This window comes from Arachis ipaensis, chromosome B8 (assembly GCF_059453495.1).
Source record: "Arachis ipaensis isolate K30076 ecotype BB chromosome B8, ASM5945349v1, whole genome shotgun sequence".
NCBI classification, from domain to species: Eukaryota; Viridiplantae; Streptophyta; class Magnoliopsida; order Fabales; family Fabaceae; genus Arachis; species Arachis ipaensis.
In genome coordinates this window covers 2,164,682-2,178,863 of record NC_142443.1, presented here as the reverse complement: position 1 = coordinate 2,178,863, position 14,182 = coordinate 2,164,682, and the positions used below count along the sequence as shown (strand labels likewise).

Here is a 14,182-nt window from a genome sequence, read left to right as displayed (position 1 = left end):
ATATTTATTTAAAAGAAAAAGTATATGGAACCAAAATATGACCCGCCAAAAAGTAAACAAAACTGTTTAATTAAAATCACTTTTTGAATAATATGTTTGAAAATCGCTCCTGAAATCACGGAGCACAAACCAAAATCCGATTTTTCATAGAACCCAAACACATTTTAGCTGATTTTTGGCTTATATGCTTTTGGTTCTCTAGTTGTTCTCTTATTCTTTTTTAAAATTAGTTTTTGTTTTTCTTATAATAACTATATTAATTGAAAGATTTTTCCTCAGCTATAAATATAATTGAGAGTTGATTTTTGATTGTATGAGAAGTAAATTTTTATTATATTATTTAAAAAAAAAGATTACCCATTTTTTTTTAAATATGAAACCTAAAACATAGAATTCTAAATTATATATTATTATTATTAAAATTACTATTTTAGTATTTTAATTTGTAAATTATATATTTTGAAGATTAATCATATTTTACAATAACAAAATATAATTATAACAATAATTATGATATATGTACATAAAAAGTAACTACCCATATAAAATACATATTAAAATATAAAATACATATTGAAAATAAATTAAACAATAAATATTTTTATACACAAATACATAACGATTAATGAATAATTTGATAGCTAATTTTTATTATAAAACTTATTAGAGTTTATCTATCTTATGTCCTAAAAATACATATTAAGATTACAAATTGAAAATATTTGTATTGAAAATATAAAAAATTTAAGTTTTCAATAGATTTATTTTATAATTATTAAAAGAAAAAATTTTAAAACCTTCAACTAATAATAAGCTTGTCATGCGTCATCAAGACACATGTTAGCTAAACCCAAATAATTATTATGTTATATATACTTACAGGAAAGAGATTCCATAGATGGTCTTTGGGCAATAAAAATAAATTTAGTAAGATAAAGCAAAAAAATTAGTGAGCGATTTCGACAAAATATTAGGCAAAAAGTAAAACTTTTTCCATTGTGCTTCTCTTATTTTGTTTTTTATTTTGGACGGTGGAAATATTGATTGGAGGTCTACAATGGGAGAAATTGACTTCGCAAGAAAGAAAATAAATTTTTCGTTTTTACATAGAACAACAATCTTTGAATAGCAGTTTTTCATTCTTTGACCGTTAGATCAACGTAAAATTTGGACAGCAGATACTTCTCATCTTCTTCTTCATCATGGACAGTGGAGATTATAAAAACACTCCAATCTAAAGAGCAATGAGACATTTTCCTTAGCTTTTTTGGCATTAGAAGTTTGTCTTTTTATTAGTATTAGGAAAAGGTCTAAATTGCTAAGTTAATGAAAATCTAAAATATATATATATACCAACCGAAACAATAACATAAAAAAGAAAAAGAAAAAAAAAAGCAGCAGCAATAATTACAGAAACAGACAATGAAGTTGTTAATTTCTTTTTAACGAAAAAATGAGTAAAATTATATGGGAATAAACCACTCAAGCGAGGCAAGTTGGAGATTCCATTTTAACGAAGTTTGTTACCTAGTTCCTCTTAGGATTTTGCACATTGAAGGTTGGTTAATCTTATATTTAACCAACACAACCAAAGACACTGTTCTAAACAGACATTTTGCATGTTAAATATAATATTTCCCAGGTGCTAGTGGTAGTGGCTATTGGTTACTGTGAAGTGTGAACATACAAGATACTGTATGTAACACAAATAATAAGTACATCAGCATGATTTTACTTTTGTCAATTTCATAAACGTGCGTAGTTTCTTAGCAAGTTCTTTTGCACGTTTGAAGGTGGTGACCAACACAACCAGGGATACGACACCATGTTGGTAAGACAACTCTCGGGACTGCAGTTTTCAATAGATTGTGTGATGGATTTGAAGGATTTTGCTTTTTGAACAATATAAGAGAAAGAGCTGAGAAATATGGTATAGATCATTTGAAGAAAGCACTTCTTTCCAAACTGCTAAAGGAAGAAGATGCAAGTCCCTTTGTCACGCCTGGTGGAATAACTAATTTTGCCAAGAAAAGACTTAGTCGAACAAAGGTTCTTGTTGTTCTTGATGATGTCAATGATTCAGACCAAATGGAAGATTTATGTGGAGGACATACATGATTTGGGGCAAGTAGCAGAATCATAGTGACAACAAGAGATAAGCATGTTCATCGCTTAACTGCCCACACTGCTGATACTGTCTCCTCCAGCCTCAGCCTCTCTTCTGATCTTCATCACTTGTTTCCAACTCCCTTAATTATCTTGTAAACAATGGTATCCTTACATTTTTCGTTTCAGTACATAGTCGTATATTTTCAATTTCTCTTTAATTTGTTGTCTCGCCTAGGTCCTTTCATTTATATGCATGTGTTCATCGATGATCAAGCAGGTAATTGTGTGATCTTCAATAATTTTTGCTAGGAAGAGGATATGGCTGCGCATGCTTCTTCTGAAACTATTAAGTATGATGTCTTCCTCAGCTTCAGAGGCACAGATACTCGCCGCGGTTTTCTCAGCCATCTGCTTAAGGCTTTAGAGGACAAACACATCGACACATATGTGGATTACATGCTCAGAGAAGGAACTGAAATATCACACTCACTCCTTACAGCCATTGAACAATCACAAATTGCTTTGATCATATTCTCCCATGATTATGCTTCTTCCAAGTGGTGTTTGGAAGAACTAGTCAAAATAATGGAATGCAGAAGAAAAAATGGTCAAATTATTGCAATACCCGTTTTTTATAACGTAGATCCATCATGGGTGCGCCATCAAAGGGGAAGCTATCACGATGCACTTGCTAATCATGAGATAAGATCTGCAGACAAGGTGCAAATATGGCGAGATGCTCTCAAGGAAGCTGCCAATTTGTCTGGATTGCATTCACCATCATCAAGCTTCAGGTCAGTTTTTTTCTTTTTTCTCTTTCATTTGTTTCCTAGATTATTTTGTTTCTTCTATGATATAATGTAGACCCATCATGACAATATTAGACTGGGTATCTTTTGATAAAATTAAATGCTTCGCTTTATATATTATATATTTATTAAACTAAACAAGTCAACAACAACAATAACAATATGAAGTTTGCCTCATATGTTATGCAGGAATGATGCTGAACTCATTGATGAAATTGTCAAACGGGTCATACAAAGGTTAAACCAAACATGCCAAGGTGATCTGATGCAGGGTCTTGTTGGAATTCATGAACCAATTGCAGAGCTAGAATCATTGTTGTGCACAGAATCAGAAGCAGTTTCTATTATTGGCCTTTGGGGCATGGACGGTGTTGGTAAGACCACGCTTGCTAGAGTACTTTTCAATATATTGTGTGATGGATTTGAAAGATTTTGCTTTTTGGACAATGTAAGAGAAAGAGTTCAGAAATATGGTATAGAACATTTGAAAAAATAACTTCTTTCCAAACTGCTAAAGGAAGAAGATGCAAGTCCCTTTGTCACGCCTGGTGGGATAACTAATTTTGCCAAGAAAAGACTTAATCGAACAAAGGTTCTTGTTGTTCTTGATGATGTCAATGATTCAGACCAAATGGAAGATTTATGTGGAGGACATACATGGTTTGGGGCAAGTAGCAGAATCATAGTGACAACAAGAAATAAGCATGTCCTTGTTAAGGCGGATGCTGATCATATACATGAGGTTGAGACATTGAATTCTGATGATTCTCTTTGGCTTTTCAGCCTGAATGCCTTCAAGCAAAACTGTAGAACAAGTTTTGTCCAAGAGAGTGCTTAACTATTGCAAAGGCCTTCCTTTAGCATTGAAAATCTTGGGTTCCTTTCTTAAAGGAAAAACTCAACGAGAGTGGGAAAGTGAACTGCTCAAACTTGAAAAGATGCCTGATGAAAAAATCCAAAGTATATTGCGATTGAGTTATAATGAATTAGATCGTAATGATCGGAATATATTTTTGGAACTTGCATGTTTCTTTGATACAAATACAGAAAAAGAGCAGATAAAATCTCTTCTTGATCGCTGTGGATACACAACTACTATTGGATTGACAAATCTTTGTAATAAAGCTCTTATTTCCATTTCCAACGATTGTGTGTCAATGCATGACTTAATTCAAGAAATAGGCCGTGAAATTGTTCGCGAAGAATGTCTAAATGATCCAGGAAAACGCAGTAGACTATGGGATTCTTGTGATACCTATGAAGTACTGAAATACAATAAGGTAAGCATAAGATTACCTAGATTGTATTTTGTCACATTTATTTGGTGGAAGTTTGATATGTATTTAATTTTGACATACATACTATGCAGGGAACTCAAGCTATTGAAAGTATCACATTAAACATGTCTGAAATTGATACGATAAGGTTGCACCCTGAGACATTTGAAAGAATGCCAGAACTGAAGCTTGTTAGATTCCATGCACCCAATTTCAGAAACAAGTTGTGTGCTCCAGAAGGTATTACATCCCTGCCAAAGAAGTTAAGCTACTTTCATTGGGATGAGTTTTCTTTGAAATCTTTGCCGTCTTCTTTTGGTGTTGAGAGAATTGTTGAAATCATAATGCCCAATAGTGGATTGCAAACGCTTTGGGAAGGTGAACAGGTATGGAAAGAGACAACATTGTTTTTCATTTATAATTCCAACAAGATTGTGAAATTATTTTGATGCCATACACATGCAAGTATTTTGATGCCATACACATGCAAGTATACCTACCTACCTTTTAATTAGTTAATTTTAGAATCTTGTAAGTCTAAGGAAAGTGGATCTAGATGGTTCGTCAAGCCTAATCCAGCTCCCAGATTTATCAAAAGCTTCAAATCTTAAGTGAGTATCTCTGGTTGCAAGATTCTGCGTCAAGTTTCTCCATCTGCTGTATGTTCCCAGAAGCTGAAATACCTGAAAGTGAGCAACTGTGAGAGCCTTGAATCCATAGCAGAGCTTCCAGCATCGGTTGTGTATGTAATTGCTCGCAACTGCCGCTCGCTACACACTGTATCTGTATCTGCTTTGGATTGTGTGGCCAAAGAACCGATCCGGCAGCAGCAATTTGAGGATATAACCTTCAATTTCAGCAACTGCGACAAATTGAGAAGGAATTCAAAAAAGAGTATTATGGAACATGCCTATGGCAGACTAAAGCGACCACTAGCAGCAGCACCTACATGTGCTACAACAGCATGGCTGGATAAGGAGGATAAGCACCCGTTTCGTTATCTGTCAGGCAAGCGGCACAATCATCCCAAGTTAAATGTGTTGTCAGGTGCAGCCCCGGAATGGTTCAGACATATAAACCCACAAAGAGGGGACGTTACTCTTGATGTTGCCCCAGGTGATAGCTTGTTGGGTTTCATCTTTTGGATCATTTTTCCTGCATACTATGGGAGTCACGAAGTGCAAGCCACTTCAGTGTCATATAAGTATTGCGTTAAAGTGATTCATGGCCCAAGTTTCAGTTATGACGGGTATTGGTTTCTAGGCGAGAATATATGGCTTAACGACAGCTATTTTTGGTACGACGGGCAATGCTGCATTGACATGATCAAGGGAATGGAAGAAAACACCAACACTAATAATAGCATTCAACTCGTGGTTTCATTCCAGTTCTTCTATGATCGTCTTGTTTTGTTTCACCATTACCCTATTGAGGAAGATGTTGGCAAAGAATTAGAAGATTGGGGTGTGCACCCAATATATGCCTCAGATGTTCGAAACTGACAAGCTTCCATTCAACCACTTCGAAACTAAAATGCTATTTATATATTAAAATGAGCTACTAAATTCATCCACCTTGTATTCCTATTTAAATATGTTCAGTGTCGGGTACCGGACGGTTCAGGTGGGTATCCTGATTAATGAGGGGGTCTCGTTTGGTCGTAGGCCACTGGGTTGGTGTAGACGGGGTCCCGAGTACTTCACGTGAAAAGGGGGGTGTCACCTGCAAAAACACTCCGACGCTCTAGTCAATGACCGTGCAAGCGAAAAAAGGGTAGAGTGATGTGTGACGTACCTTGGGGGAAGGGTAGGTCTTTCCTCATTTATACCGTGTCAGAGGTGGGTCCTGCAAGGACAGGCCCACCTTCGTCGAGACTTTCCTTGCACAGCTGTAGCAAAGCTGTCAAGGACGCGTTATCGGGTCGGCGATCATGGGCCTTGCTCCTAACCGTTCGGGTCGGGTAGTGCCCCTGGTCGGACCGGCCCACAGTCTACTTGGATCAGGTCGTAACAAAATACATATAATTTAACTCATTTTTAATGTGCATAATATTTTATGTATTTTATATTAGTAGTTGATTTTGGTATACATTTAATATATGAATTTAAAAATAAATAAATAAAAATATATTTTAAGAGTTTAATTTAAAAGATATTCTCTCAATTCAAAATGTTTTACACAATATAGTTATTCTTGTCAATTGAATATTTGAATGTATGTATAAAACCGATCTTTGGTAGTTTTCTGGTGCAATTTAAAAAAAAAAAGTGACTAGTGTATTTAAAATAATAAAAATAAAGATAATTATACGAAGTCAATGGAACTTTCTATTGCCAGTTGACAAAGCAAAGACACCACATCACTGTTACCGAAGAAGTTTGATGGAAATTACATCAATTATTGTTGTTGACTTCTTGTTTACTCCTGAGAGCTGTTTGTATGCTCGAAATCAAAGAGAATGGCTTTGTCGTCTTCTCTGTCCGTTGCTTCCGAAAGCAAATATGATATCTTCCTTAGTTTCAGAGGCGTAGATACCAGAGGTGGTTTTCTCAGCCATCTGATTAAGGCTTTGAACCAAAAACAGATTGAGATCTATGTAGACTATAAGCTCAGAGAGAGATAAACCTCAATGTAATCCCTAAAGTTGCACTCAAGTCTTATAGTAGTCTCTGAATTTAAAAGTTCCTCAAAGTCATCCCCGAGCTTGCACTCCAGGACTCAAAGTTGTCCTTCCGGCAATTTCTGGACACCTGGCGCAACCGGAAAGCTGAGCTGGCAGTCTTCGGGACACGTGGGCCTTACTGAAACGACGCCGTTTTGGCTGTGGTGCCAAAATGAGATGAAATGACGTCATTTCATGCTGAAAGCCTCCTTCCTCCTTGCTCCCTCCTCTCAAAACACAAAAAAAACACAACAGAGAGTGAGGTTTCTTCTTCTCCGAGACAGTCACCAATGGCGCATGTGCGATTGCATTAACCGCACCGATTTCAGTTGAAAACTCAGGCCCTGGAGCATCGCTGTTGTCATCTCCTTCATACACAGAGTTGGGAAGGCTACTTTCTCTGACACAGGTAAGCCAAAAATGAAAAAAATATGTTCTTTCTCTGTGTTTTGATGTTGTTGTTAATTTAACATTCACCAAAGTTCAGGCCGTTTCTTTCGAATGTAATCTGTGGCTATGAACGCTTCTGTTTTGGGCTATGTGCTAGGGTTTGATCAGTTACTAGGTTTGTTACGGTGGGAAAAAAAAAAGGACAAATTCAAATCAGAAATGATATCTGATGTTATTTCTCAGTCTTCTGCAGTGCAGCTCATTAAAACTTTCATCAATTTTTCTTTTTCTCGTTTTTATTCTGATTGCTGTTGATTTGTGCTGGTTTTGTTTCTTAATTGTAGAAGTTTACCTGATTCTTTAATCAAATTGATGGTCGTACTTGTTGCTATGTTTTGAAGATTTGTTTAATGGAAAAAATTATTGGTGAAAAACTGTCTGAATTTTACTGATGTTCTCATGCCTTTACTTCGAAAGAGCAATTTGATGGGTTGTCCTGATCAAGCCATTTGTGTATTATTAAGTTCTGTTTAAATCATACAAACGGTTAAATCGAATCCTTAAAGGTCACCAGATGGATGAAATCTTTAGCTTGTATTTACTTACAATGGATATCATTTTTGTTTTTTACTTATCCTCACATTTTTCGTCATCCGCATTGCATTCAAGACATTTTTTAAGTTAGGATTAGCTAGTGATCTCCAATGTGATGTTGATGTATAAGAGTCCTTGATGAACAAGAAAAACAAAGTCATGTTACCTTTTGTGTGTTAATATGTAAACTATCCCTGTGGCATATTTGGGATTGTTTTTCTGGTTCTGTTGAGTGTAGATGTTTATTTATCTAAGGTGGTGCAAAGAAGGTATAAATTTGCTGTGACCATTTCCCAGCGAGACCGGAGTTGATCTGAAACTGAGTAACTATCATAGTGCAGTTACTGTTGAATAGTGCACGAATGTGGAGTAACTGTGTGTAAGTGAATATCTAAGGTGATGCGTTGTATTTCCATACTTCTAGTGCTTCCGATGCTCTTTGTTTTGGTCATCATAAGATTATATTGTTCTCCCTTTGAGCTAATGTTTGTTCTAAAGTAGAGGGTTTCATTCATGTAGCTGATATTCACTTCCATAGACATTCATCAGTTTCTAATACCAGTTAGAAGCAACTGAGTACATTAGCATTGGGTCTTGTTGGATGGCTCTAACTAGGTATGATTACATATAGTTGTAAATGGCACTTCTTCATTCTGGAAATGAAGATATGTAGGTAGATAGCTATTGAAGATACAAAAGCTAACTTTGCTCCGTTGAAAGGCTTTACATTCTATATTCTGTGAAAAGCATGGTTTCCTCAATATCTATGTTTAACACAATGCCATATACTAACATCATTAGGCACCCTTTTAAGAGTTACAGTGAAAAAATAAATAAATTGCTCGAGTGGTTTTCAGCTTTGTTCATCGAAGTTCCTCTGCTACATAATTACATAATTTTTGTATCGTGGTACTATTTCTATCCAATATACACTGCCTAGTTTCATAACAATTGGGTAAATCCTATGCCACAATTGTGTGATATCTATGTACTTATGCCATAGCTCGTGGTTGCCATAACCGTCGGGCTTCAAAGATGGAGAAGACAAGAACACAGAACCGAGGAGAAGAGAACAGAGTGAGCACTGTGGCCTTCAAATTTGGGGATTAGGGTTTTAACTTCAACTGAGGGACCAAATTGATGCGGGAGAGTTTACTCTGCCACATCAACTAGCCGTTGTAAGGCTCACGTGTCACGAAGGCTGCCAGCTCAGCTTTCTGGTTGTGCCAGGTGTCCAGAAATTGCCGGAAGGACAACTTTGAGTCCCGGAGTGCAAGTTCGGGGATGACTTTGAGGAATTTTTAAGTTCAGGGACTACTATGAGGCTCGAGTGCAACTTCACGGACTACATTGAGGCTTATCCCGCTCAAAGAAGGAACCCAAATATCACACTCACTCCTCCTTACTGTTTCTCGAAACGGATCTTTAGCTTAGTCTTCTACTTGATGATGCCAAGAAAAAAAAACCCCTCCCAAAAAAAATAAGTCAAAAAACAAGTGACACTGAAAAAGAGAACCCAAATTGCAAATATGCTGCGCAATAGTTTTGGAATGTGATCATCATAAACCAATTCTGACAATTTGTCAATTGGTTTCAAACTAAACAGAAATGATTATCCATTATGGGTAACTCTGATAAAAAAAGCAATTGGGGGAAGAAGAAATAAGAAACACACCAAAGAAAACTGCTTTAATATTGTGGGTTATCCAGGTTAGTGGAAAAATAATCCCAGTCATCAAGAAATCATAATAAGGAAGCCACTGCTGTGAGGATAGTTCGATATTTGAAGGGAACTCCAATAAGTGGAATCATTTTCAAAAGGAATGACCATTTGAAGGTTGAGGCATACACTGACGCAGATTGGGCGGGCAACCCAAATGATAGAAGATCAACAGCTGGTTACTTTACACTTGTTGGAGGCAACCTGGTAACTTGGAAAAGCAAGAAGCAGAAAGTTGTAGCTCTTTCAAGCGCAGAGGCAGAATTTCGAGAAATCGTTAAAGGCATAACTGAAGTATTGTGGATAAGACAATTGATTATTGAGATTGGGTTTCACCACAATTGCCAAGTCAGTTGAAATATGACAACAAAGCCGGAATCAGTATTTCAGAGAATCCCGTATAACATGATAGAACAAAACATGTTGAGGTGAATCGAAGAAAAAAATTGAGAATGACATTATTGAACTTCCATTTGTGAGATCAGAAGATCAGTTGGCTGATATTCTTACTAAAGCAGTTTCAAGACAAGCCCTTGCTAAAGTTCTAACTAAGCTGACTATTGGTGATCCCACTACTCATCTTCACCTTAAGGGGAGTATTAGAATATCATAATTAGGGAACAAAATCAGGAAAATATCAAAGATGATTAAAAAAAAATCAATGTAATTTATTAGGATATTATTCCATAACGAGCTTACTCTTAGCGTACTCTTGGTCTATATATTGGTAAAAACCTTGTAATCAGTGATGAAAAACATGAATAACAAAAATAATTCTTCGTTCCTTTCCTAAACTCTTTGTACCATGGTAACACTTTCTATTCTTCTTTCTATTCTTCACCGGAGGAGATTTTTCTTTCTTGAGAGGATCTTTTGATTTTTCTTCATACTTCACGTGTTCATCCTTCAGATGATCTTCTTCCGTGCAAAAATTGAATTGAAAAATATATTGGTCTATATATTGGTAAGAACCTTGTAATCACTGATGAAAAATATGAAAAACTAGAACTTTTGTACAACTTATACGAAAACAAAAAAAGAAAGACAAAAAAAACTAACTCAGCACTTTCGATTAGGGTTTTCACTGGAGGTTCCAGTGTCGGTGAGGGGAACCGAACCCGAACCCGAAGCCCCATTACTATTAGAATATCATAATTAGGAACAAAATCAGAAAAATATCAAAGATGATTAGAAAAAAAAATCAATGTAATTTATTAGGATATTATTCCATAACGAGCGTACTCTTAGCATACTCTTGATCTATATATTGATAAGAACCTTGTAATCACTGATGAAAAATATGGAAAACTAGAACTTTTGTACAACTGATACGAAGAAAAAAAAGAAAGGCAAAAAAAACTAACTCAACACTTTCGATTAGGGTTTCCACTGTTTCCGTGTCGGTGAGGGGGAAACAGAACCCGAACTCGAAGTCCTTCGTTATATTAAAATATCATAATTAGGGAACAAAATCAGGAAAATATCAAAGATGATTAGAAAAAAATCAATGTAATTTATTATGATATTATTCCTTACGAGCATACTCTTAGCGTACTGTTGGTCTATATATTGGTAAGAACCTTGTAATCACTGATGAAAAATATGAATAAGAAAAATAATGCTTCGTTTCTACCATGGTAACACTTTCTATTCTTCACCGGAGGAGATTTCTCTTTCTTGAGAGGATCTTTCGATTTTTCTTCATCCTTCACGTGTTCATTCTTCAGATGATCTTCTTTGGTGCATGCAAAAATTGTATTGAAACTCAACATTCTTTCCAATTCATCGGCGGAATAGGCCAACTTGTTGGTAAGAGTGACTTGAACTGCGCCTAGAAAATAACACGTGACACTAACAAAGAGAACCCAAAACCCAAATCCAAGAAAAAAATAACCCCACGAAAGAGAAAAATTAGAACTTTTGTATAACTGATACAAAATAAAAAAAGAAAGACAAAAAAACTAACTCAGCACTTTCGATTAGGGTTTTCACTGTTCCCGTGTTGATGAGGGGAACCCGAACCCGAAGCCCCATTTTTATTAGAATATCATAATTAGGGAACAAATCAAGAAAATATCAAAGATAATTAAAAAAATATCAATGTAATTTATTAGGATATTATTCCATAACATACTCTTAGCGTACTTTTGGTCTATATATTGGTAATAACCTTGTAATCACTTATGAAAAATATGAAAAACTAGAACTTTTGTACAACTGATACGAAAACAAAAAAAAAGAAAGACAAAAAAAACTAACTCAACACTTTCGAGTAGGGTTTCCACTGTTCCCGTGTCGGTGAGGGGGAACACGAACCCGAAGCCAACTTTCTATTAAAATATCATAATTAGGAACAAAATCAGTAAAATATCAAAGATGATTAAAAAAAATCAATGTAATTTATTAGGATATTATTCCATAACGAGCGTACTCTTAGCGTACTCTTGGTCTATATATTGGTAAGAACCTTGTAATCACTGATGAAAAATATGAATAACAAAAATAATTTTTCGTTTCTTTCCTAAACTCTTTGTACCATGATAACACTTTCTATTCTTCACCGGAGGAGATTTCTCTTTCTTGAGAGGATCTTTCGATTTTTTTTCATCCTTCACGTGTTCATTCTTCAGATGATCTTCTTCGGTGCGTGCAAAATTTGAATTGAATCTCAACATGAGTCGATCTTTCCAATTCATCGGCCGAATAGGCCAACTTGTTGGTAAGAGTGGCTTGAACTGCGCCTAGAAAATAACACGTAACATTGAAAAAGAGAACCCATAACCCAAATCCAAGAAAAAAAATAACCCGACGAAAGAGAAAAACTAGAACTTTTGTACAACTGGTATGAAAAAAAAAAGACAAAAAAAATAACTCAACACTTTCGATTAGGGTTTCCACCGTTCCCGTGTCGGTGAGGGGACCCGAACTCGAACCCGAAGCCCCCTTTCTATTCTTCACAGGAGGAGATTTCTCTTTTTTGAGAAGATCTTTCGATTTTTCTTCATCTTTCACGTGTTCATTCTTCAGATGATCTTCTTCGGTGCGTGCAAAAATTGAATTGAACCTCAACATGAATCGATCCTTCTAATTCATTGGCGGAATAGGCCAACTTGTTGGCAAGAGTGGCTTGAACCGGCGCCTAGGAAATAAACACTGAAAAAGAGAACCCAAAACCCAAATCCAAGAAAAAAAAAACCCTGACGAAAGAGAAAAACTTGAACTTTTGTACAACTGATACAAAAAAAAGAAAGACCAAAAAAACTAACTCAACACTTTCGATTAGGGTTTCCACCGTTCTCATGTCAGTGAGGGGGAATCCGAACCCGAAGCCCCTTTCAATTCTTCTTTCTATTCTTCATAGGAAGAGATTTCTCTCTTTTGAGAGGATCTTTCGATTTTTTTTCATCCTTCACGTGTTCATCCTTCAGAGCAAAAATTGAATTGAACCTCAACATGAGTCGATCTTTCCAATTCATCGGCAGAATAGGCCAACTTGTTGGCAAGAGTGGCTTGAACCGGCGCCTTAAGCAATAAGCACCCCAACGAGGACACCTAGTAAAAATTTGGGAACATTGTCTTCCTTGATGAACGGTAAAGATACTATGAGATTGAAGTAGCCTAAAGGAACGCTTATTCCTGCTCGAATGGTGGTGGTGGTGGTGGTGTGCTCATTGTTGTGAAAACTCTGTTTGCGGAGTTTGAGAAGCTCAATTAAACCACTCTTCCACCTTAGCCCATGACAATAATAAAGACGTCTCACGACCCACAAATTCAGCTCAACAGAATACACAAATTAAATTATAATTTAGTCTTTATCTTATCTTATAGTTATCTTTATCTTTATCTTTATCTTATCTTTATCTACTTTTATCTTTCATAGGCCAATACTCTATATATACTTAGTTTTACCTTCATAATTTACAATTCATTCAATCAACAATCAATAAAATTTCATCCTTTCTTTTTCACAATTCTTTTATTTTTCTATTCTTTCACAATTTTATTATGGTATCAGAACTCTTCTTGAGCTCTGCTGACATCCATGGATCAAGGAGAAATGGCACACCAGCAACTTCATCCGGAGCCTCTTTTGGACCTTTCGTCAGCCCAACACTTTTCTTTCATGGCACTTCCTTTCAATGAAGAAGCTCGTCCTTCAAACCAACTTGAGCTTTTACTAAGTCCAACTACTCATTACCTTTGTTCTTTCAATACCTTTTCTACTGTTAACAATTTTTCAAATCAAGATTCATTCTTGAATACTTGGATCATTGATTCTGGTGCCACAGATCACATTGCATCAAATTTGTCTTGGTTTATTTCTTACACACAAATTTCTCCTATTATTGTTCATTTACCAAATGGTTCTCGAACTACTATTTCTTATAAAGGCATCGTTCAATTTTCATCATCCTTGGTTCTTCATGATGTTCTTTATTTACCTCATTTCAACTTTAATATTATCTCTGTTTCAAAAATTACTTCAGCACTCATATGTGAACTCACTTTTTCATCTTCTTCTTGCACTCTACAGAGCAACAATTTGGGGACAATTGATTTGGCCAGAATGAGAGAGGGATTATATGTCTTTAAACCCAATTTCGGTAAAAATTCATCCACT

The 14,182-nt window shown here is 35.7% G+C and overlaps 1 protein-coding gene across 1 annotated transcript; it reads left to right on the top strand.

Annotated features, from left to right (window-relative positions):
- Nucleotides 1–1,835: 1,835 nt before the first annotated feature.
- Nucleotides 1,836–4,823, top strand: LOC107610277 (disease resistance protein RPV1-like). Its single transcript, XM_088496850.1, has 7 exons — nucleotides 1,836–2,271; nucleotides 2,419–2,903; nucleotides 3,108–3,391; nucleotides 3,440–3,733; nucleotides 3,810–4,198; nucleotides 4,288–4,581; nucleotides 4,721–4,823. Exons 1-7 carry the CDS (start codon nucleotides 2,269–2,271, stop codon nucleotides 4,808–4,810), a joined length of 1,839 nt encoding a protein of 612 aa, XP_088352976.1. The 5' UTR covers nucleotides 1,836–2,268; the 3' UTR covers nucleotides 4,811–4,823.
- The last annotated feature ends 9,359 nt before the right edge of the window (nucleotides 4,824–14,182 follow it).